The sequence below is a fragment of the Corvus moneduloides genome, chromosome 3, assembly GCF_009650955.1.
Source record: "Corvus moneduloides isolate bCorMon1 chromosome 3, bCorMon1.pri, whole genome shotgun sequence".
Taxonomy (NCBI): Eukaryota; Metazoa; Chordata; class Aves; order Passeriformes; family Corvidae; genus Corvus; species Corvus moneduloides.
This window is the reverse complement of record NC_045478.1, coordinates 106,435,736-106,461,443: the sequence shown is the minus strand read 5'-3', so window position 1 is coordinate 106,461,443 and position 25,708 is coordinate 106,435,736. Positions and strand designations below refer to the sequence as shown.

The 25,708-nt window shown below is 42.4% G+C and overlaps 1 protein-coding gene and 3 non-coding genes across 5 annotated transcripts; all 4 read right to left on the bottom strand.

Moving 5' to 3' along the window:
* Positions 1–1,771: 1,771 nt before the first annotated feature.
* On the bottom strand, positions 1,772–25,636 carry WDR43 (WD repeat domain 43). 2 transcript variants are annotated; one of them, XM_032103215.1, is made up of 18 exons: positions 25,412–25,635; positions 20,799–20,933; positions 18,926–19,047; positions 14,868–14,988; positions 13,559–13,698; positions 12,966–13,068; positions 11,866–11,930; positions 11,327–11,498; positions 10,748–10,834; positions 8,869–9,000; positions 8,275–8,412; positions 7,362–7,448; positions 6,093–6,124; positions 5,226–5,289; positions 4,221–4,334; positions 3,709–3,778; positions 3,032–3,087; positions 1,772–2,939 (listed from the first exon to the last, which is right to left on the bottom strand). In XM_032103215.1, the coding sequence occupies exons 1-18, from the start codon at positions 25,604–25,606 to the stop codon at positions 2,820–2,822; spliced, it is 1,953 nt and encodes a 650-aa protein (XP_031959106.1). In that variant the 5' UTR covers positions 25,607–25,635; the 3' UTR covers positions 1,772–2,819. The 2 variants fall into 2 exon arrangements, with proteins under 2 accessions (XP_031959106.1, XP_031959107.1); XM_032103216.1 differs by lacking the exons at positions 1,772–2,939; positions 3,032–3,087; positions 3,709–3,778; positions 4,221–4,334 and adding an exon at positions 4,343–4,696 and having other exon boundaries at positions 25,412–25,636.
* LOC116442319 lies at positions 9,910–9,988 on the bottom strand. Its single transcript, XR_004239510.1, has one exon. It is a non-coding gene; the product is annotated as a small nucleolar RNA SNORD53/SNORD92 (small nucleolar RNA).
* On the bottom strand, positions 13,372–13,455 carry LOC116442322. The gene has a single exon (XR_004239513.1). It is a non-coding gene; the product is annotated as a small nucleolar RNA SNORD53/SNORD92 (small nucleolar RNA).
* LOC116442321 lies at positions 18,467–18,544 on the bottom strand. Its single transcript, XR_004239512.1, has one exon. It is a non-coding gene; the product is annotated as a small nucleolar RNA SNORD53/SNORD92 (small nucleolar RNA).
* Positions 25,637–25,708: the final 72 nt, after the last annotated feature.

Below are 25,708 nucleotides of genomic sequence, written 5' to 3'. Positions count from 1 at the left end.
GGGTACTAAGTCCCTTCGGAAGCAGGACTTAGAAGCAAGACAAGCAAGAACGTGAACCACCCCACCTTACAGCAGGGTGCATTTAGTAACGATGCGCTTACGCCGTCCTCCAAGGCGAGTCACGGGCTGCTCCTGCTGCCCCGTGATGCAAGGAATTTTGTGGAGCTGGTCTGGCATCCGCTGGCCATCTCTGGTATTGCTCCTTACCACAGTCAATTTTATCTACCTCTGTAACTGGGAAGGCCACCGCATGAAACACACCAAACAAAAATCCCAGGGGCCGTGCAGGGGTGCCTGGACAGACATTAAACACACACCTATGAGACACGGTAATAGCTGGGCAAATAAAACCGAAAGTTACACCTGAGGGTTTCCAGCCTATTGATTTCTTGGCTGCGTAACTGCAGAGGTTTGCGCTGGACACGCACAGGGGCTTCTCACAAATTCTCATCCAACCTCCACTGCTCCAAATGAGCAGCTGTCTGTCCTCCTCATTCTCTTCATTGCTCCCAAACTACCAGGATTAGATTAGAAGGGAGGACCTATCCCATTTCCAGTCTCTTTCTCTAGACAAAGGAGGACACACAGTTTAGTCCTCGACTGGCTAAGACCTTCCTTGGCTTTGCAGATAAAGTTTTAAGGATAAGAAACTGCACAGCATTGTCAGTTATCAGCTCTCAGGTGAGGGCAACTTCTGATCCAGGAGCCCAATTGCTTGCAGCTGCCACAGCCACACTGTTACACAGAGCAGCTGCTTGAGGGCTGAGGTCAGGGCGACTTGGCTGTCCTAACCGCAGAACTCACCCCCTGCCACCAGCTGGCTGTCACTGAAACAGATTTGCAGAATCTCAATGTCCATGAGAACCAAGAATGAACAAAATGCTCTTAAGATCCCCCTGCTCTTCCTGCTGCCAGGTTCTCTCCCAGCTCCACTCCTGAAACAGTTTCTGGTGCATAGGAATGATGGACAGAGGCTGTGCCAACCTTACAGGTACAAGGGGCAGTGGTGGCAAGTTCCCGATGCCACCATTCCCCACACCCAAACAGTGCTAACGGGACACGCTGCCTGCTCTTTCACCTCAATCCAGGGCTTCTGCTTCGACTTCTGGAAGGGCTGGGATGCAGACACAGGTAGGACCTTGCAGGAGTGAAACACAGCTGGCTCCTTGCGTTACTGCACACCTCAAAAGCTGAGCAACCAGCACTCAGCCGAAAGAGAACACCCCTCCATTCACACCCTTCTCTTGCTCGGGCCAAAGCCTGCCTGCACACAGTGACAGCAGGATTGGGTAGAAACTGACACATCAGTTCAGCCTCGTTTGGTGGCTTGAGTACAGACAATGTACAAGTGTTGGCACGAATCTTCACAGCATCTCAGAACTGAAAACAAATAAAGCCCAGCTTTATACAGTATTAACTTTGATTTACTGTCAGTTAAAACCCTCTGAAGACTGAAAGCCTCCACCTGCTGCCCTCCTACCTCCAGCTCTCCAAACCCAAGAACATCTCTTCCAGCTTTGTCTGTGACACAATGCCTGCACTTCCACACAGTGCTGCAACCCCAGTGCAAGCCAAGCTGTGGACAAATCAACGGATACAACTAAAAGGGAGGGAGACAAGAAGTCTGGAACAACAGATGCTTTGCAGATCATAACCTTTTAGGCTGCCTTCCTCCTCCAACAGAAATCTGCCTTCTACAAGCAGCATTTCATCTTTAACCACCACCTGAAGCTACCTAAGGTCTCTCTCAACAAACACCACAGGACAGGTATTTGGTAAAAGAGATGTATATTTATTCACTTTACAAAGAGGGTGGTATTTAGTTGCAACAGCTCCATTTATAGACAAATATATTATTGTACATTATAGTGGTGAATGGCTCAAAACTTTACCTTGTTTTGCTCTTAAAAATGTGTTTGCACCACTTCAGCTTCCATTAGCTGAGCAAATAGCTGTCCTTGTTCTGCCACTGAAAGATTAAAAATCCGTAAGAAAGGTATAGCTCTGTGCTATGTATTCACAAGCCTTCACCTTCTCCTTTCCCTGTGTCACTCTCCTCTTCCCACCCAACTCAACATGGTCTGTCCTCTGGGTTAGCATTAAACTTATATACAGCCTCCATTAAAACAAAATTAGGAGCCAGTGATAGTTCTAATGTCCTTTTAAAGCACAAGAAAAGTCATTGATTTGTACATACAAAAGTCTTGAGTTCAAATTTGTTAAAAAAAAAAAGAAAAATCTATTTTGAAGTCGAGTTGGCATTTACATATTGCCAAAGTATGGCTAAGCCAATGAAAGGGGGGAAGAAAAGAATTTCAGGACAGAATTTAAATATTACAAAAATATCTTTTTTTTTTCTTTTTTCTGTTTCCTTTTTTTTAAAAAAAAAAAAATCGGCAGGATGCCCACTTGCTATTGCTAACTGAAGCATGGAAAGAAGGTATAGACCAGTTGTCTTTGATCCTTGAATATCTGAAACAAATTCAATGTAAAGCTGAACCAAGTTTCCCACACAAACAGCGGTGGCAGATTTATTTCACTTGAGATACAAATGCATGTCCACATGACAGGCATAATCTGACCAGGAGGTGGAGGAAATGTTTCTCTAAGTAAGCGTAGGGAAGGAGGGCGAGAGAAGGCTGGCACGGTTAAACATTCTGGATTCAGAAATGCAGTGCCCCACAGGTGCCTCTGCACACAGGCTGTGCAATGCTCTGCACTCCTGATATGCAAATACAGCATCTTTCAGCAACAGGATCCAGAATCAAAGAGCTTGGTGGCCCACTTGTTCAAACTTCTAAAATTATTCTTTCATGCTGTTATTCTTCTTCACTTTCATTTTCTGGTTCCAAATCAGAATCACCATTGATTTCCTTTTCAACAGTCATGTCTTGTTCATCAGATTGCTCCTCTTTTTCTTCATCTTCATCCCAGTTTTCCTAAGGAAAAAAAAAAAAAACCAGAAATGTTTGAACCTTTGTCAGTCACACCATTTCTGCTACAATAGGAGATCTGGTCTGATTCCACTTACGTCAGAGTCTTTATCTGCAATCATCTCATCATCTGAGCCTTCCTCCTCTGACGAGTCTGGAAAGAGAAAACAACCTCTCAGTCTGGGAAACAGGCTTTAAGATGTCATTGTGCAAACAAAGTCCAGTCCCACATGCTGCCAAGTCTTCAAACTGTGCTATTTCCATACCAAAACTAATTCTACCTGGAGATGAGGTAACCAACATCAGTTAAGACCAGGTCACTTCCGCTACCCATACACAGGGTGAAGATGCAGTAGGAAAAAAGCTGAACTGGAAGTGTGCACTGCCACACACGGACATCCCCTACACTGATGTCCTACTGACTCAAACATAGCAGTGTCTTCACTGTATCTACCTTAGCACAAGGGCAGGTAACACTAGAAAGTTTAGGCTGCCAGGTAGGTTAAAGCAGCACACTGAACTTCCAATTCACTGATTTCTTCATTTGTGATGCAATGCTGGGAGGGAATTAAAGGAGTTAAAAGGAAGAGAAGGAAGGAGTAACTAACTACAAGATGTCCACATCATTAGCCACTGATTTTCCTGCCACGGATCTCTCCCAAAACCCCCCGTACTTGCAGACTGTAGATAAGCACAGGAGCATGATGAACAGCCATCAAGTGTAGGTTGTCATGTGAATTCAGGAGCTGAGCTCCACTTAGCACACAACACTTACCATCCTCATAGACCAGCTTTGCAGTCTGATTAACCTCTGGTACATCCTGAACTGTTTGTGATGCTGCAACCTGAATGGAATTTGCAGATTAGCTTTAGATTAAATCATCTATTTCAACCTTAAAAGGCAACAAAACTCTTTAACAATGTAAATGAAATCTACATTATGGGTAGCACACATTAATTCACTTACAGTGCTGGTTTAACAGCCAAAAAAAGTAAAAATGACAGTAAAATCGGAAAGGCATCTGCTCCAAAGTGGCCCAGTGCCTGCTATTTATTCCTCTTTAAAACTCTGTGGGTGAGCAGAAACATTTGGCAGGACAAAACACTCCCAGTGGGCAGGGACTGACAGGACAGTTAATTAAGGGACTACTCTGAGCATTATCAGCGTCTCTGAACAGCAGCTGCATTAAGGTCCCCAGGACAGATCCCATCAGATGCAATCACAACGGGAACTGAAATCTGCAAACAATACCCCTGCACATCCCATGTTATGTAGTTGAAGCTCACCTGGGTGACAAGAATGAAGAGTCTTCCATGCAGACGGGAAAGCTTTTGCAAAGTTTTTACTCTGCTCTCCATCAACTGGTATAACATTCCCAGCTGAGGAATAAGGTCTGGCAACTTGGGAGAAGAGAGAGATGAAAAAAAATGAAGCTGTTAAACACATTCCGAAAGTTTTTGGTTTTTTAAGCTACTTTTTTATGTTTGGGGCAACCAACACTTGCTTACATGATTCTAGATAGAAGGGAGAGCTGAGGGTTCACAGGAACAACCTGCAGCCTGATCAATTAATGCTTAGCCATGTTTAGAAGTATCATCTACTTTTAAAGCATGGCAATTCTTAGACTCCTTTTCCTTTCCACAGTCACTGCCACACGCAGGGGCGAAGCACTGTTCAGAAAGCTGCGTAAGTGGGAACTGAACATACACCGGTGTCCGAATGCAGCCTCAGCAACACGTGCAAGTTCTGCTGCTCAGCAATCCTACAACAAATGGCAGAAAGGACTGACAGTGCCCAAATGTCTTTTTCTTAACCCAGCAAGTGCTGTATCCATCACTTGTAAGGCAAGGCTGAACTTCAATCCAGAAGCTACAGCATTACTTCCTACCCTGCCAACTTTGGCACACCCTTACCCCATAAATCTGGCCATGCCCCAAACAGTTTCAATATGAGCATTACCAGAACAAACACAACTTAGCTCTTTAAGATCTAGTGACACAGGCTACATTGCTCTTTGGCAGTAATTTTCTTCCCTCTCACAGGTGTGACATAACTTATCTTGGTTTGACTTCGGGATGGCTATAATTACGTCAGGAATGACTGAGACAAACAATTTATCAGCAATGTGCAGTAGGTTCAGCAAAAATGGTGTAAGCATAGCTCACTCTCTCTACATTGATTTGGGCACTGCCATATGCAGAGAGCAGATTCCTGAAGAAACAATATATATTTATTTAAGCATTTAAATCTAGTTTTACTTAAGTGCATTGGCATGAATGAAAAATACTTACTGTGGAAAGGTAGGATGCATGTAGGGTGAAAACAGACTTCAGCCATCGAACCATTACTGAGGCACTGGAAAAGAGAAATAAGTTATATCCAAGAGATACTGGCTGAGAGACACCCATTTCACATTCTAGATGCTAAATAAATATATCCAGATACTTCTGTATAAAGTGTTCCTCTTTAATTAGAGAACAAGATAAATGCAGATGGAAATGTGAAGTTTGGCTATCCCCGTGAGGTATATGAGTTATTTGTTAGGAAAAGAACAGACATTTCAGTGAGGGACTAAACTAGACAAACTCAGGGGTCTGTACTTCTGAAATCTTTAATGGATGGTCTCAATGACTAAAAGATCAAAGCATGCTACTTTCTTCTCCACCTACAATGCGGGAATTTATATTTAGAAAAAATAAACCCAAACCAACCCAACCCCCACAACTCAGCACAGCCCATCTCAACAAAGCTGTCCGTATGGCAGCATAACAAGATGGAGGGGGGGAAGCTGGTTTTGTTATTAAACACCACACTAAGAGATGTCTAAATACATTCGGTAAGTAAACAAGGTCTACACCTGAGAGTTATTTTACTTATTGATCAGTAATGTAAACGTTTGGGGCCTTCAGTTACATTCTCAGCGTTACGTGCTCATTTCAGGTATCCTTTTCCCTTTTTAACTTCAGCCACCCTGAGAAAGAACTGCTTTAAGTGTTTTAAGTTCCTCTTTTCACCCACAATGAGGTGAGTTTTGACCTCCAGATGCTGCAGTTTAATTGCAGTTACTATGGAAATCTATCACATACATGGTAGGAGGGACCATAACACACATGTGAAAAGTTTTAGGTGAATTAAACTGTAGCTGAGTTGTCTCTTACCTGTATGGGTTGCCCTGCAATCTCTTTGTAAGCTAAAAGGACAAAAAACCCCAGTCAGCAATAAGTAACAAACATAATGAGTTCAAAACCCCAACATTAGATCCATTTGACAGCCCCAATACTGGGGCAGAAAGTTCTCCAGGCATTTGACGTTTGCTAGGATTAACCTCTGTCAGGCTCCAGAAAATTACACTGCTGGCTCTACCACCCTCTACACAGGCTGGTAACTTGCAGAAGCTGGGTTTCAGTATTACAAGAAAGCTGGAACTCTTAACATGCAAAATATCCACTGAAGCTTAAACCTGGCAGGAGTAAGCAGGAGGAAACCTCTTCTATTTCATGTCTGTTTATCTGCTTAGCAGAGCAGTTGTTACAGGGTGGACAAGTTGGGGAAACAAGTGAAGGTAGTATCAGACAAAGGCCATTTCACACAACAAATCTCAAGCCTGGGAGAAGGCAGTTACACAAAGGTCTGACCATCCACTGAGATTACAGAGTTAAACACTTGCACTTAGATTCCCCAACAAAGGTCTCAGGGAAGAAACACAGCATCTCATTAACATAAGCCTAAGGAGGTGCTGCAAGACCAGCCATTCAGCACCAGGCCATCTGCATAACTCAGTTAAGATCAGTACCATAAATAAAAACTAAATCTTACTTGTGGTCAAATAGCACGTTAAAATACCAAAGAAATTGAACCATTAACTTACATTATAGAATGTCATTCACATAACAAGAGCTACTAACCAATGTTCGGCTTTAAAAAGTAATGTCCGGTCAAGACTAATCATTAAAATATTTCTGTCCAAATAAAGAGTTTATTTAATACCACTGAATAAGCAGTTCAGAAGCCAGATCCCTTTTAAAATTACTAAGTGATGTTCAAGGTTTAGGTACTGCAAATTGACTTTCTGATGTTTCAAATTATTGTCCATGTTAGTAGTTGAGAAGAAGATGTAATGGTGATTGTTTGCCATCGACTAAACAAGCTTTTGCTTAATCTCTTCCCTCTTTTTCCCACATAATCATTTAAGATAGTAATACATAATTTAATGCTCTTCCTAGCTTTGACAGTGACACTTGGTCCTTTGGTTAAGCTTCAGCCAGAAAAGATAAAAAGTGTATCAGAGATAAATTAAGAAACAGTTCAGTCCTCTTACAGTACCAAACCAACTTCAAAAATAAAGAGACATAGCCTGGATTTTTAGTAGCTAGAAGGCAAACCACATGTGGCTTGTATGACAGCAGAAGAAGTGCAGGCTCTCCTACCTCATGTAGCAGTGGAATGACAGCATGTATAGGCATTCTGGCTACTGTGTTCTTTACTATATTTTCTTTTCTTGTGTTAAGCACTTTCTGTTAAAATGAAAACATATGATCAGAGAATAATTCAGCTTTAACATGTGTATGAGCAATCAGCAAAATCAAAAATTCCTGGCTGTAAATCTCTTTCTACTCCACTACCTTTGTATGCTAAGAATAATGAGCGAAAGATTTGCTATGAAAAGGAGTTTCATTTTCTAAGTCAGCTACAATTAACAAAATTAAGACACTCAAACTCATCTAAAACAATCTAGCATTGCCTCTAGCCCATCTGCCCCCTGTTAGAAGTGATGCACTACAGGCACATGAAAATCTCCCTTGATATTTTCTGTTTGACTTCCATAAATAAATGCCTTTCACCAGCATCTGTGACAAGATGTTTCTATTCAGCATCAAATTCTTAAACAGCTCCCTGCCCCAGTAGTACTATTACATCCCCCTAGTCCAAATGCAAAGGTAAGCTTTTCAAGTGAAACTTGTCATCAATTCATTTTTCAAACAGTATCTTGCTTGAAAAATGTACCCTCAGGAGACTAAGCATAGATGATGCTCCAGCCTGAGCTAAAGGGAACATGGCTGCATTGGTAGCATCACCTGTAAAACATCTGAACTGTGACATAACAAATTCATCATAAACAAAGTGCCTCAAAGTTCAGGGACCGACTCAAAGTAAGGCAGGTAACAGAAAAGTAACACCACCACTAACTCATAATAGCACTTCCTTGAGCAGCAAATCAGCAAAAAGCAGCTGGGAGAAACAACAGATTCTGAACTGTTCAGCCTCCCCAGCTTTCAGGAAGGCTCCCCACCAGTCCCAGTGAACAGATTCAACAGCACACACTGAGCCTGCAAGACTTACATTTAAGATTTCTGCATCATTGCTTTCCAAGCCCTGAACCAGCAGCACGGCAAAGCTGTCTGTCTGGGGAAGGCCACCTGGAGTTTTTACTTTGCTCACATCAATATCCAATGCCCCAAGGCGCTCCTCGATGCTCTCCTGCAGAGGGGAAATAAGGGCAGAGCTGTGTCACTGCAGTTTCTCACACGTATCAGCTGAAAGCAAAGTACCTAACTTAGAGCATTCCCTCTAATTCTGCTGGAAAAGAACACAAATTTTGTACATTCTTTTAAATGCACTGACAGAAAATAGCATGAGAAAAGAAAAGCAGAGGAAGTTTTGGATGAAAAGCACTAATATATCTTGGCATAGGCAGCCACAAGCGTGTGACAAAGTTCTGCAACAACCTGGCAAAACCACAGGCAAGGCACAGAGGGCTTGAATAAAGGAAATGTTTTGAGCAGGGAGAAGTCTCTTTCATACAAAAAGATGGTATCATTAACCTTTCTTCCACAGTAAACAAAGCAAATTCAAGGTCACCTGAAGAAGGTATAGTGATGATTTATGATTATAGTTTCTCCATTCTTGCTGAGTTTGAAAGAGGAAGCCCTTTACCTCTGTCTCTCCTGGTTTCCTCTTGTTTTTCTTTTTCTCCTTCCCCGAGGCTGGAGTTTTGACAGCTGTACTATGTCCTGGAATGCCAGGCACTAGAACTTTGGTGTCCGAGTTCACAACAGGTGTCTTTACCTAGTACACAGAGATAACCACATTTCCATGAATGGCTAATACCTTCAGCTTTCTTCCAATTTAAAATACAGATTTTATTCGAAGACTCTCACACATGTGGTAAAACCAGCCTGACACAACCCATTTTCTTGGCATAAATATTAGGCAAATCCAACGTATTTAAGAGAATGAATAACCTCACGAAACAGACAGCAAATTTTCATCATTAACTAGAGCAATGGAATCTTTGGAATCACCTGTGAATCATTTTTCTTACAAGCTTTTGCTGTAACATTCATAGAACTGTTTGTATCCAGCAACAAGTTTTTGGATGTTTGCTAGCAATAGATACCACCTGTGCTAACAGTCAGCCCCATAAAACACATGCAGATTAATTCAACATCCACCGGAAGGCAGTAACTGACCACAAAAAGCAGCACAATGTAACAGCAAAAGGTAGTCACTATTCACTTCAATCCCAACTCTTTTCTTCTAGGGACTGCTCAGACACAGAACTCAGCTGTCTGAATTAGGCTGTGACCACTGTGACAAAGACAGACACCTTAGTTTATACCAAAAAGCTAAGGTATCATCTTCAATGAACACAAAGGAGATGGAATTTTCTATTTAACAACCAAATGCTCTTCGGACTCACAGAGGATGTAAGGCAGTATGCCACTTCCAGAATATCAAAAATGCTACCTGCTACTTCCAGAACACTTCTTTAACCATAGCATTTCTATCCAGGCCTTTTTTTTTTGAAGTACCTCTGAAGTGATAAAAGTAAAATCTACTACAGTGAGCAAAACAACTTCCAATTTCCAAACAGTTGATTTTCTGCATGAAGAATTTTATCATAGAACACCAGTGGTGATAAAATACTATCCCCTTTGCTCACCACACTCATCACTGACCTTCTCCCCACACGGCATGCTCAGACAGCCAAGAGAAATGCGTCCTCACCGGAATTCAGCAAAAAGCGAAACCAAGATGGGTATCATCACTGCATGCCAGGGAGGCCCTACACCTGTCCCTGCAGTTCAGCTCTGCTACCCAACAGCTCCAGGACTGAGGAAGCAGCACAAAACCCTGCCTGGCTGATGGAGCACCACATCCAGAAGGTAACTAAAGGGTCAGAATGACAGCGCTGTCTCTCACTTCATTGACACTCCAAGCATTTCAAACCTTCAAGACCTTGAATATGCACAATGATTAAGAACTTTACAGCCTCTAAACACCATGGGGATCCTGCATGAGAGAACACAGTGGCAAGTGGCCTCAGTGGCCACTGCTGCCATGTAAAGTGCCAAGCTCACATTCCCAGGTCCCCGTGAGTAGGAACTCATGAAGGCCACATTAAGAAAGAGCAAAAAGGACCTGCCGCTTAAGGTTCCACCACATTTGATTTAGACTCTAAAACAAAGTCATCCCACCTTCACCCCAAACTATCAGGGTCAAAGAGGCTGTACAAACCAACAGACTCTAAGGGAAGGACTGATCTTAGGCAGAAAAGCCAATCAGTTCTGTCTCTCAAGCAGACCTGCTGAGCTACAGGAGGGCCAGCATGCGCTCTCGCACACACCAGGACACACACAGATCTCTCTACCCGCACCTGCCTGAGTGCTATGGACATCTATAGCTACCTCTGCAGCTCTGAACAGGTCCATCCAGAAATCCAACCTCATTTTAAGAGAGCAGTGAATTCTACCTACTTCATTTCTAAGTAAAATAAGAGAAGCAAAAAAATCACATTTCATGCAAAGCTCACCTTTGTTAGAGCAGCATCTGTTTTAAGTGACAGCACTTTCTGGATATCCCGTACCAAACATATGTGGGATTCACTGGTGTTCAAAGACTAGGAGGACAGGAACAAAACCAGTTAATATATTTGACGCTCACACCTGTGATTCATTATGCTACTGAAAGATGAGAACAAATTCCACTGGTATAAATTAGAATGAACTTTCTTTTCATAGCTCCTTTGCATATCAGCCTTTTGTTACTAGATCTCTGTACTCTCCAAGGGAAGTTTACACAGGTAAACTAGAACTGTATTAAAACCAGTTTCAGTGGCCCAACTCAGGAACAGCTGAAATGGCAAGAAACAGTCAGCAATGATGTCAACCTGTACTCCAGCTGAAAAAATGGAATAATACAAATCACCTTTCCAAACAGCTCTGGGGCAACAGTCACAGCTCCCAAAACAAGGGCAAGGAATAGGTTTTGTATTGTTATACAATTCCAAAGCAGTAAAAACAAAAATAATAAAACCAAAAATTTCTCCAACTGAAAGCAGTATGCAGTCCATATGACAGAATCCAAACCCTCTCTGGTAAGTTCTACATACCACTTTCTCTATGATGGGCTGTAAGGTGTTTCCATACACCAGCAGCAGAGACTGTTTGTCTGTGCAAAACGCAGCTGCTAGAATAGGGACTGGTTTCGGTGTGGAGTCCCCATCATTCCCAGGTGTTGCTATCTGGATAGTACAGTTTGATGTTAAGGGTTTTTTGCAGTAACTGGGGGAAAAAAAAAAAGAAATTAAAAAGTTCCAAGATGTTTAGCTTGAACACTTCAATATCTTGAACATCTAAGCATCTTTCATTAGCAGGTCCTCAGCCATTGTACACCTTTTACGGATGGCTAAGAAGAGGCAGAGACACAAAAAATCTGGGTTAAAGCCACACGTAATATCAAAGTGCAACACAATCCCCAACAAGTGAGTTCTCCAAAAATGTGTCCAGTAACCCAAGACAAAGCAGCAGCTGGTACCTGGATCACGAGCATATAAAAGAGCTTAAAGGCAGCAGTATAACAAACTGAACTTTGCCTTACAGTAACCCCAGACCTTTCCCAAAGACACCCTCAGGATGAATCCTAACTTACCCATTCAAGATATGTTCGAATAAATGCAACTGCCCATCTCTGCACACAACTGCTAACTTCACAGGCTGAAAGAAGGCACAGTAAGAGAGTTTCATTAGATCAAAGAAAAACTCTCCTGGAAGTTCAGGACATCAAGAGACAGTTGTATGGCTACAATTTGACTTTTTTCAGTATTTAATAACGTTACACTCAATCTGTAAGGAAGACCAAAGACATAACAACTCAGGAACATTCACTACAAGTGTTAGAAGATTAAAAAGGTAATTCACAATTGTACTTTATCACTAGTAATATGTCCTGAGTCAAACAGTTTGCACAGTAGCAGACATGTCTAGAGGCACAGGTCTGCAAAGGCACTGACACTGTGAATACGCTTAGAGGAAAGAAACTGAGCTGACTCCTCTGAGAAACTGAATGACAGCGGTACATTAGAGAATACTCTCCAATACATGCAGGAAGAGGGAACTGGAAACATTAGAAAAATATAGCATGAAATACTGCTTTGAGAAATGGAATTTAAAGGCAGCAGGAGAAAAACGTTTTAAATAATTACAGAAACAGTTTGTGAGCATGTTTCACATTCACACATTTTTCACAAGACAACTACTTCAAAAGACTTGTGCTTGTTAAAACTGAGAGACTTGGCAAATGCACACTGCTACTTTAACTCATTCAAGGATAGTTAATTCCAAATGCATTTACACTGCCAAAAACACTTGAAATCAGAAAAAAACCAGGACCACATAGAACCAGATTTTTAGAAATAATTTCTTTTGTGGTTTTTTTTTGCTGCCAAGTTCTAACAATAATTTTGATTACTAACTTGTTCTAAATAGGAAACAACTGACATTTCCACCATCATGAATGTCTGAAAAAACCCACTGAATTTGCACCCAGTAGATTTCAAAAGGAGTATTTCAAACTACCATCTTTATAAATGCACCTGTAATAAATATCCTTACACCCATGAATTTGCATTTAGATCTCATCTCTGCATAACAGAACCCAAATACAAATCAAGCTTCTTTCTTTACACCCTTAAAAGGAAACTGATAAGTAAAAATTGTTGAACATATTTGGTTACAAACTATGGGTCCTACCTCTTCTTTGACTTCTGATACAGTCAGGTCAACAAAAGTTGGTTCATCTGTTACTGTGAAAGACATCACAGCATTCTTTTCTTTCCTATCTGACCTGATCTGCCTGGAAGACACAAAAAGTACACATTATTTACCACAGCAAAACCAGCACCCTCTGCACCAGACAAGCATTACAAAGACTATAAATCTCCCGTAAATGTGGTGGTATCTACCATATCCAAAAGCACCACGCTGACATTTCACTGTTCAGCTTAGAAAATGTTCTAACTTGCAAAAGCAAACTAACTCCCAAGTGAAACTGAGCAAGAAAACTCTGCATAAACCCTAAAATAAGTGCAAAGAACAAGGAAGCTTATTACACAGTATGTTCTGGCACATACTAATGATACAAATGGCAACTGGAAGCATGCTCAGACACAGCCAAGGAAAATATCGTCTTCACTCAACAATCAGTGAGTCGAAACCACCATTAAAGAGATCATCACTGCATTTTTCCAGAATGCCCCTTCTGCTTTGCCTTCTTTCGTCACAATCACTTGGTGAGTCTATGCTCAATACTGATCACAGTCACAAATTATGAAAAGCTTACATACCACACACTCAACAATCGGTCATGTATAGCTCCAGACAAGAAATACAGTCCTGTAATTCCATCAAACGGTTTACTTTCATTCATAGGTTTCACTGTGGTAAACATTAATGATGACACTGATGTAGCATGGCCTGTGAAATGCTAAGAGAAAAAACACGATCTTTCCATCATTGTCGTAAGCAGTCATATGGCAAAAATCAAAACATTAGTTAATAAAGAACATTAGGAAAGATTCGAGTGTTACTCAGTCAACAAGGACAGCTCAGTAGTTTTTAACTAGTGATCAGTTTCCTTGCATTTCTGTTTGTCAAGGAAGCTTTCTCTGACCTGACAGATATTTATCAGCATTTTAAAAGTTAAATGGGGAATCAAAGGCAAATTCACTGGGACTAAATCCATGCAAAAGAAATCACATCCACCTGTACTGCTGTTACTGTCACAAAGCACTCCCCTCTGCCCTCCCAATTTTACACTTCAACCTTTCCAACAGAACTAGATTCACAGTTTCATTCTCAGCTTTAACAATGGACACACGTGTGCTGACACACTAAATTTGGGCAAAACACCACCCCCAAGGGCCCCCCAAAAATTGGTTCCTCAATCTACTTTTGCAAGTAGTGGTTTTGGTCATTATAGAATGCAGACATACATGGTGGCTGCCATGTGCCAGCAAGCCCACAGTAACAGCACATGTGTACACACTCACCTGACAGCAAGTACCAGGAGATCAGAGACTATCCCTGTCCTGTCTGCTAGCAGGCAAGAGAACACGGCAGCATTCACGGATCAGCTAAAGCATGGCCATTTGCTCAATGTCTGAGCCCTGCTCAGAGAACAATAAGGAGTTGCTCCTATGCCTTCCAACTGTTTCAACAGCAAAACTGATAATGCCATCAGTTACATGAAGTTTAGCAAGGAAACTCGAAGGCTTTGTGGAGGGACTCATATTAAAACCCATGCCAGCAGTAACTGATACGGTGGTGAACTGAATTCTCCTGACAGAAGGGTACCAGACAGGCACCCAGTTAAAAAGCACAGCATCCATCTTTCTCCTACAGCCTTGAGAAAGGATGCTGGCAGCATGCTCAGAAACAAAAATTTAATGTCCTCATTCAATTCTCAGCAAGTTGAAACTGCAGTTTAGGGTACCATCACAGCAAAAATGTCCAGCAATCCCGAAACTGCCAATTGTATCCTCACACAGAGTGAAATTTCCAGATGTGTGATCAGGAAACACTAGATAGGTAGTGTCACCAATAAAGAAGGGCATATTTTTGCATCTAGTTTAACAAAGGTACAGAAGTACTTACTCTGTAGACTTCTTTGGTCTCCAAGTCCCACAGTTTTATAGTTCTACCGGCTGACAGCAGCATTTTTCCATCTGGACTGATGCATAGACAGGTGACACTGCTAGTGTCGCCTTTCCACTTACTAGAATTGGGATGGAGAGTTTTTATACAAAAGGAGAAAGAGAAATAGAAAAAACAGTATTCATTAGGATAATATCAAAACCACCATGATGGAAAATTTAAGGCAAAATTTAAAAACCAGTAATACATGTAGTCAAAGAAGAGGTCAAAGCTATTCTGCTTCTGCACTTTGCCTTCAAATTAGTTTACAACAAAACCACAACTCAAAAATATAAAGCCATTCAATACTGAACTGTTGACTTCTTTTTTGACATTTGCTTATTCTGTTCTTAATTCTTTTCAAAGTTTTCTACTTCTGAAAATAGGGCAAGAAGAGCCATACCATTTTCAAGACTTCTCTATTCAGCAAGCCATTCAGAAAGGCCTTCTCAACACTAAAATTCAGAGTTTCAAAGCCCATTCAGTTACTGGCCCTCCTCCCAAGTCTCTGAATGTCACTGACAATAATAAACTTCACCTCAATGGTCTATGGCTCAAAGCACTACTTAAAAATACAAAAAAAAAAAAAAAAAAAAAAGGGAAAAAAATAAAGATGCTGTCATGAAAAGCCTGAATGTACTTTGAAGGAATATTGATACTATGTGTTTCTCACGGGACAAAATTGCAAGGAAAGCATTAACACAAACCCTTTACACTTAGGAGGTAGCCTGCAACACACCACATTTTGACTGTAAACCGCCTTCTGGAAATATTTCCAAACAACTTCCACATGCCCAAGCAACATCTCTCCTGTTTTCTAAAACAGAGATCATTTACTGTATCACTTTTGATAGAAGCTGAAAATTTTACAGCCCACAAACCTGAAAAATAACATTGCACCTCACAGAGAGTATGACAAGATTTTGTATTCTCTTCCAAAAATAAGGTCATGACTAATAATTTAATAATGTAAACCAAGAAGGTATTTTTAAATGTACTAAAGAGACAAGTCTAAACTAAACTGCAGAATATAAAGCACAGCAAAAATCCCTTGGTTTTCACCTTGGATACTCTTTATGTAATTTTTACAGGAAAGAGTTTTAAACAGGATTTCAGAAAGGACATGTCCAGAATGCCTCTAAATAGTCAAGAGTATTTAATATGTGAAAAAGCTAGAGAGAGACAAGAAGTCATCCAGAATGTTTCAGTCTACCTCTCTACAACACTTTGTCTTGCCTCTTCAGAGACTCTCTTCCCCAACAGCTTGTCCCCCTGCCAGAGGTTTCATGTGTGCTGCACACACCTCCTGAAGTGGCCCTGTGGAGTACTCCTACAGTAGTTAAGAAAGTCAAACCTAAAGCTACATGGTTTCAACTCCCTTTCTACCAGTCCATACCTCTATAGAAACATGTCTAGAAGCCTCCAAAAGCAAATTAAAAAAGAATTTAATACCACTTCTCCACCCCAGGAGAAACCATCCAGATTTCCTCTGTGGGTTACACAAATATTAATTTCCAAGTCCTGATAGGTGTTAAGGAATGAAGGCACTCTCACATGTACATTAGGTGTGAGCAATTATTGTGGGTAATTTGTTCCTTCTGGTAGGTAAAATTTTAAGAGAACTGATTTCTTCTACTCTTTCCAACTTGAGTTACCTTAGGGATGACTTGTAACATTACCACAGAAAATTTTCAGGTAAAAACCATGGTGTTACACTGCTCATGTACTTTCAATCTATACACTCTGGGAATTATTTTCTGTTGCCATCTTTAAAATGAAAGAACACAATGTCTCAGACTACATTCACAACCACATCCCCCTGACTCCATGGTCCCTGGTATGGGACAGGGGCAGAGGGAAACACCCAAGAAGTATGACAGCAGAAACTCTCACTTTTCCTGAGAAAGCAGCATGGCTGGGACCCATCTCCAGTACTTGTACATGAACACACATGCTATGGGATACAAACACGGTGAATGAGATGTCCATGGGCAGCTTCAGAGCTTTGCTCTCACTGGGCTCACAGAACAGCAGTGGGATGGATGCCTTGCAAAACAAGGACCTTCAGGAAGGCACTTCAGCAAAGACATGCCAGGAAGGCAAAAAGAAGAGGGGTTTCTCCATAGAAAAGTGTACCATGAATGCATGGAACTTTCCTTTGAAACAGGGGAAGGGACAGAACTTACATATGCACAGAAGGAGAATCCAGGAAACAACAGGGAAGGTTATACAATAAATCCACCTGGAAACCAATTCCAGGCACTAAAACGTCAAAAAAGTGTCTGGGCACAACCAGCATAGAATTACAAATGGCAAACCATGTCTAACCTGATTGCCTTCTTAATGAGACAACTGCCTTGGCTGATGAGGAGAGACATGTCTAAGTTGACTTCAGCAATGCTTTTGACAAGGTCTCTCACATAGTATCCTTGCATCCGAATTGGAGATATATAGCCTGAATGGATGGTCTCTAAGGAGAGTAAGATCTGGCTGCATCACTGAGCTCCAACAGTTGTGATCACTGGTATGAAGTCCAGCTGGTGGCCAGGTACTGGTGTTACTCCCTAAGGACATCCCAATACTGCTTAATATCCTCCATAACTGCCCAGGTCTTCATTAATGATCCCAAAACAGGACACAATGCACACAAGTTTGCACTCAATCCCAAATTAGGGAGAGCAGCTGATATCCTGGAGGACAGGGCTGCTACTCAGCGGCATCTCAGCAGGCCTGAGAAGAAACAGGCTGTCAGAATCTCAAAGCTTAAGAGGAAAATGTGAAGTCCTGCAGGTGAGATGGAAAAATTCCAGTACAGGTGGGGGACGAATAGCTAGAAAGTAGCTTTGCAGAAAAGAGACCTGCAGTCCTCACAGTAAAGCTGAGCACGAGCAAGCAGGGAGTCCTTGTGGCAATGAGGTCAGCTGTGTATGAACTGCACTAGCCAGAGTGCTATCAGCAGGTCAAGGAATGTGACTACTCTGCTCTGTGCAACCCTTGAACCTGGACCCGAGCACTACATTCAGTGGGACAGCACAACAAAGTCACTGAAAACATGGAATAAATCCAGTGGAGGGCCATGAAGGCACCTTAGGCACTAAAGCACATAATGGAAGAGGGAGGAGGTGAGGGAACTGGGGGTGGTCAATTCTAACAGGGCTAGAGGGAGATTTTACAGCCTTCTGCTACTCTGCATAGGGTCTCAACATAATACAACCTAAGAATGCATCTCTCTCCTAGAGATACCAAAGTGGCTACTGATTATGGGCTGCTTGCGGTGCCCATGCCTACCTTAATAAAACCAAGAGCGCTGCAGTAATAACCCAACACTGGGAAATGTCACAAGAAAAGAAACAGTATCAAGAGAAGGATCAGTGGGCCATCACACAGTAGGCTTTTATTGAAGAAATATAACCAGGATTGTTAATAGAAATCTTGGTTTCTTCTTTGAAGTTTAAAAACAATTTGACTTTATTACAAAAGAAAATAAATGCCTACACCAGACATTTTCTGACTCTGCACGAAGCTCAATTTTGCTCAACAGTACTTTTAACAGTAGCAGCCTGCTCAGACAGCCAAGTGGAAGTGTCCCCACTGCACATCAGCAGCAAGCGAAACCAAATGGGTTATCATCACAGCGAGGCCCTTTGAGCAAAGCTGGGTGCATGTAGCAGGCTTTACTGGAATGAGGTCTTCCAGTATCTGCTCAAGGATTTTTTTCCTAGAATTCAGATTTTTCAGCATTTAGTGGGACTTTTAGTCTTTCAGTCTCACTAAAAGTTAGCATGGAGGGATCCAAACCCCTCTAAGAAGTTTCATCTAGCCTTTCCAATACACAGAGGAAGATACCCAACTATGACAATTATGCTTTCATCCCTTCCAATCTCAGAAAAATAATAGCCAGCGGCCACTTTGTGGGCATGAAGCTTGGAAAGCAGAGTGCAGCATTTCCAAAACCTGCAAGGGAGAAAACACACAAAAGCAAGTGTGAAAAAATTCAATCAAAAAGCAGCACTACTCACCACTTTACTTTGCAGGTCTGTGTGTTCCATTCCACGATGTGTTTGTCATCTGAACAGCTATACAAGCAGCAGTTATCTTGATGCCATCTCACACAGTTTACTCTACTGTCGTGACCACCATCCTACAAAAGGTAACAGAGGGTCAACTCACTGGAGGTGTCTTGACAACTGAGTCTTCCCCACACCAAGAACATCAACAAGGTGCTCTTTCGAGAACTAAATTCCAATCATTGGCATCTTGAAGAGTGTGTGTGGTATGAAAGAACATAAATATATAGTTATGTAAATTAAAGATATTTCATATTTTGATACATAGAGTTAAGTATTTTGGCTTGGCTTACACAGCCTAAACAAGAGGAGACGTTGTCTACAGCTTCCTCACATGGGGAAGCAGAGGGGCAGGCACTGATCTCTTCTCTCTGCTGGACAGTGACAGAACCAAAGGGAATGGCAAGAAGTTGTGTTGGGAGAGGGGGAGTCAGGGTGGATATTAGGAAAAAGTTCTTCACCCATAGGGCACAGGCTCCCCAAGGAAGTGGTCGCAGCCCCCAGCCTGCCAGAGTTCAAGAAGCATTTGGACCATGCCCTCAGGCACATGGTGTGATTCCTGGGGCTGTCCTGTGCAGGGCCATGTAGAAGGCTGGAAGACAATCTAATGTGTGCGTCTCAAACACTGACAGCCAGATAGCCATGGAACCAACCAAGGACTGTTGGTAAGAACACATTGTGGGAAAGAACAGGATGTGGCTGGAGGAGGGGGCCATGCAAAGGTAGGACAGCACTTTCCTGGTCCCTCCTTGTTCTCGCTCCTGGTCATCAGGACAACATAGCACAGCACAAGTGCAGGACTGACTCAAGAAGTGGGCCTGGACTGCTGACAAAAGGTACCCCCAGCAGCAGGGGGATCAAGACCACCAAAGACCCCCAAAGCCCTCCAGCCCATTTCCAGAAAGGTCTAAAACAAACTGCACATGGTTACTAATTCACATAGAAAGTGAGAAACTTTGCTCCGGGGTGGGCAGAACTTGCCTACAAAAAGGTACCCCCACAAAGCCTGAGTGACACCCCAGGACACTGGACACTCCATCAGCTGGTTTGATGTTGGAGCCAGGACTGGTGATTTTCTCCCTTTATACCTTTTTTTTCTCTCTCCGTTCTCTTTTATCCCTTATTCAAAACCCACCGCTGTGCATTTATAGTAGAAGACACCAATTTCCACACCAAGTGTATAATTTACTGATACAACTTTGTAGATTATGTAGGGCCTGTGACTTTCATCATTCATTCTTAACCACAAGCATCTACACACCTGCATGTTCCCTTCAGTTTCAGGGTGGGATGCCACCAGAGAGGAGTTGGGCTTTGATGATCCCTTCCAACTGAGGATATTCTATGTTTCTATGATTTTTCTAGCACTTCAGAGTAAAAAAACAAACAAACAAAGCCTGTCCTGTCTGCTATTTTTATACACACAGCCAAACAAGGCTCAAAAGTGTTGCACAGCCATTCATGTGGATTCGTGTTTCTTGTTATGTAACCCACAACTAAACTGGAGGTACTTGGGAGCTCCGAAAGGCAAAATGAAAGCCACTGTGTATCATTCAAAAAAGATCGCATGCTGAGAGAGCTCAAGAGCTTCCACAAGGGAGGTAAATTTACAGAAGAGTCCAACAGTGTGACAGCTTCCCAAGCGTTGATGAGTTCTGCCCTTCTCTCCCACAATGCTGTGCAGGAACTGAGGGTATGACAGTCCCCCTGAGGATTTAACCCTCCAGTTAAATGCCAGTGAGGCATTTAATCATTACTGTTTTCAGCCTAAACTGACCGAAACCGTCAGTGTTTGGTAGCATGTGAAGAAGAGTGCATTACTTACTAGCTTGCTCTGTAATTCTCCTTTTACTGTGCTGTACAACAAAATGCTACCAACTGCTGTACCAATAGCCAGGATATCTAACTGCTTGCCCACTTCTCCAACTTCAGACTTCCGTTTTTTCCTCTGGGGGCCATCCTGGAAAATCAAAAGAGAGAAACCATGAAATAAATCAGTCTGACTGGCTAATCTCAGTGTTAAAGCAGGTGGAAGAAAAACCTTAAGAGAAGTCTGAGACCCAGACAGCCAGCACAAACTCTGCTAAGACACAAAACAAGCACTGAAGTGTACAGAATCCTAGAAACTCATCTTGTACCTCCATGTACAAGGTAACAAATCTGCTATGAGTCACTTGGAAACACCTGGTGGAGACCATTTTGCATGTGGGAAAAACACATTAAAGTTTTTAACAAAGTTCCTGTCCCAGAGGCAGAAGTAAAGATTAACACATTCAGAATATTTCATCCACAAAATGGAAACGCTTGACCATGATTAGTTTATTTTTTCTCAAAAGGTAATCAGAAGAATCTTGCAAATCTGAAGCATTCATAATGCTTCTTAAAAAGAAAGTGCTACCCCATTCCACAGAGGAAAGTGACTTGGACTCAAAGGAAAGTGCTTGCCCAAGTCCTGTTGTCTGCACCAGAGGTCCTCATATGATCAGGAAATTCAAAATTCTTCACTCTCTTGCTCTGCAAGTGCTATCAGCCACTTCGAGGAGGGATTTCACTTTGTCTCCCTTAACCAAGAACTTGAGAATGCAGATCACTGGGAAGGGGAGAAGGAATTAAACTGGTTCTTAAACATGTGAAACTAAAATAAAGAGGGCAGAAGAAGCCATTACATTTATTCTCACTGGGTTAATCACTAATTGCACACACACAAATAAAAAAAGAAAATTAAAAAACTGTCCAAGGACATGAAAAGAAATTTTAAAAAAATCACTAATACTACTGACCAGTTTTTAAATTGGACCTTGGTAAGTCTCCTTACATTTGTTACATCCCAGCAAAGTATTCTCTCCAATTTAAAAATTACACACATCCTAATGCTTCCTCTACACAATAAATCTACTTGCACTGACAACCAGCCTGAAGAAGCCCAAGGAGACTGATAAAATGTGAGCAACCAGCTCTGTTCAAGTTCCATGTGGTGTAGCTAATCTGTTTTACAGCAGAAACGACGCAGTGAACACAAATAATTTCTACTCAGGTCCAGAAATATAATGATAATCAGTTGTGGTAGTTTTCACCACAACTAAGATATAAAAGTTTGATAGTGAAGGAAAAATACTTTGGTTCTTTGAAGCAGGATTTTCTGTTCCTTCTATATTTAACAGAGATAACACCTTCTGCAAATAAAAGTGTTTTGGTTTAGGCCAAGAAATACCAAATTGCCATAAAGATAACTTTTACATCAAAAGCACTCCTGGAAAAAGTGATTACACTAAGAGTTTTTGCAAGTATTTTTTTAGGCTCTATCTTTCCTGGGAAAGAAAAGTATTTATAAAATATTTAAAAAGAGATGATGAGAAACCATCAGAGTCACAAAGTGCAACCAAGTAAATCAAGCAGGTTTTAAGACCATATATGATGAAACACTAAACCAGTACATTCTTGGCAGCAATGGCAACTAATTGAAACTGCTGTCTTTGCGAAGACAAAGGCCACAGAGGGGAGATACAAGTACAATTCATGTGTTTTCTGGTACTTTTCAATCTCTTTATGTAGGTTACTAATTACCCCACACACCCCCACTGCAAAGCAAAACCAAACTTAGTAACAGACTTTATTCTCTTTCCCTGAATAAATCTTTCAACTACATTTTTTTCACCCTTCATTTCAGTTTGCTATAGCAAATTTCCTTGGAACAACTCAAAGGCACAACAGAATTCCCGTAAGTGCACAATTATGCCCAGGGTCAAGAGAAAGCAAGGGGCAGTGAAGGTTTCTCCAGGTTTTTTTTCCACATGCATTTCTGTACCGACCACCCCTTATCAGCAATATGAGTGGAGCACTTTGTCAGAAAGTTCTGCATGAAGAAACGCCAGTGGAAAATTCAGACACCTGTTAATGTTTGAGATGATTTGAAAAAACACTCTAAGAACTTTAAAAAATCAATTGAACTTCTCTACCCTGCATTAGATTAGTACACAGGGAGACTGACAACTGCACTTAACATCCAGGCGGGATGCACTTGTGGATCAGGGTCTTAAACAGAAGAGCACCCTGTTGTCATGGACAGGACAGAATAAGTATCAGCTTCCTTGTAATTTGATTTCTTCTTCAGATTTATTGGAACTCAAGCTTATTTAGAAATCCTTCAACTTTACCTGAAAAAGGACAGTGTTTTAATTAGTAGAGATGGTTAAAAGAAGTTACGTGAAAAGGAACAGTGCACACATTTTTCCATAATCTTCTCCCTTGGCTAGGTAAGCCACTGAGACTTTCTAAACAGAAATCTGCTGGTCACATGTGAAATAAAGCATTTCAAACACTAAAATGGGGAGAAATCTAAAGGTCTTGACAGTTGACAGTGACAGGGCAGTTGCAGCTTGTTAGGAAGAAAGTGGAAGAAGGTGTTTTGAATGTTGGAGGTCCAGTCTTGCACAAGACACCACATGAAACAGGAGGTGATGAACACTGCACACAGGAAGCACGTGGGCAGGGAGCATCCCAGTAAAGCCACCCCTGCATCAGCAATTCCAGAGCCTGCAGTTCAAAATGTGATTTCTAATATTCCCTATAACACATGGCCTCCATTAACATGGCAGCAGTCCAAAACACACTGAGTTTAAGTGTAATTTGGCCAAACACCATTTATAGCTATCTACTGGCAGAGTTCTACCCCTGAATACCAGATACTGGAACTGCCTAGACAGATGTCAACTCTCCAGGAACAAAAAAAAAAAAAAAAAAAAAAAGAAGAAAAAAAAAAGAGGCTAAATAACATCAGAAAAAACACATTTAATAAAATGTTTTTGGCAGAACTATCACAGTTTTAGTTCTACAACTCAGTCTGAGGAAAAACCCAATGACTTATAAAGGGTTTATGGCACAATTATTCCAAGAAACAATATGTTTCCCAGCTCCACTTTAAAATGTACCAGCTTGCAAGCAGGGGACAGGATTCAAACTACTGGAATAACTAGAAAGCACTGAGAGGTAGCTAAGTGCTGTTTGGTTAAGTCCATTTTCATATAACCTTAAACCAGGTTAAACTCAAAGACCTGTGGGGCTTAGGAGTGTGTCTCCAGAAAAGGTTAACTTAAAAAAAGTATTAAAAGCCTCTCAGAAACCTCCAGTGCTTGACTTACAGCACCACAGTGTGTCAACTTTAGTTTTATTCCCCACAAGACAGATTAACCCCGTTTTCACATGCCAGTTTCAGTGAATTTAAGAGCAAAGAACCCACACAGCTTTGCAACTAATGCACGGATCCTTTCTACTTCAAAGTTACATGACAAAGGAGCAGGTTTAGGCCCATCTAAAACTGACTTTTTCACCTCATTCTTCCAATGTTTTGGGAGTTGTTAAAGTTCAGGGACTAAGCTGCTCAACTGTGCAAAACAAGACAACATCGCCCTCCTTTGGGTTGATAATTGTGTTTTAAGCATTTTAAAACAGCCTTAACAGCATTTCAAATACACTGAACTGCTGAAATACTGCAACGCACCTCAAAAAGCACCCCCTACTTCTTATGGCAAAGGGGGTGGATTTCACATACTTTATCCAGGTTTTGCATTCTTTTTTCCTCATGAAATGGTATGTTTCAATTGAAGAAAATGGCATTACTTCAACATAAAGAGGATAAAAAGGTACCCCAGTATATGCTCCAGATATTTTAAGGTTCGGTGTTGATGTGAGGTGAAGTCAACTAAAACTCGATCAAGGTGGAGAACATCCAAGAACTCCTGATGGCATGCTGTGACTAAAACTACTGAATACCTTCTTGCAGGATTCCTGGACTCAAGAAGATGAATCACAGAGAGTGTAACAGCTTGCATGGAAGTACTTCCAAGGGTAAGGAAGTGTGGAGAGACACTGCCTTTCCCGTAAAGTGAACGAAGTGGGCACACAGCAGCCGACCTGCTCTGCAGCATCACCTTTTCAATTAAGGCAAGACGTACCATCAAGTAACATACCTCGCTCCTTCAAGGAAGGCTTCTTCCACGCAGATAATATGAGAGACAAATAGTTTTACACAGTCAGTGCTTCGGCCGAATTATTGTTCCAAAAAAACACAACACAAAACCTCCAGAGCCGCTTCCCCCACCAACACGTGAAATTTACCTTGCGCAGCGCAATCCTGGGAGGGGGAGCGGCTCCCTCCGCGTCCCCCCCTCCCGGGGCGAGACACATGTGGACATTCCCCAAACCCCAGGATCACGGAAAGACGGGACGGGACGGCGCCCGAACCCCGCGGAGCCCACAGGACCCTAACCCCGCTCGCCGCGCCCCCGCTCCCCGGCCCGCCCGGCCACATGGCGCCAGGAGGGCGGGGTGAAGCCGAGCGGGCCGCGGCCACGCGTTACAGCTGCCCGGCTCGCCGCCATTCCCATCCCCCCCCCCCCCCTTCCCCCCACACCCAGCTCCCCGCTCCCTCCCCTCACGCACCTTACTGGGGGGCTGCCGCGCCCCCGCCGGGGCCCAGGCCAGGCATGTGCAGGCGGCGCTGAGGTGAGCGGAGGGCACGTACTCGTGCTGCAGGCGGCTACCGGCCGTGTCCCACACGCGCAGCCGCCCGTCGGGCCCGGACGCGGCGAACAGGCGGCACCCGCGGGGCGAGAAGGCGCACGGAGAGGCCGCCATGGCGCGCGCTCCCCGCGGCTCTGCCCGGCCCGCACCGCGCGGCGCATGCACCGCCCGCGTGCTCGCCCCGCGCGCCTGCGCCGCCCGCCCCGATGACGCCGT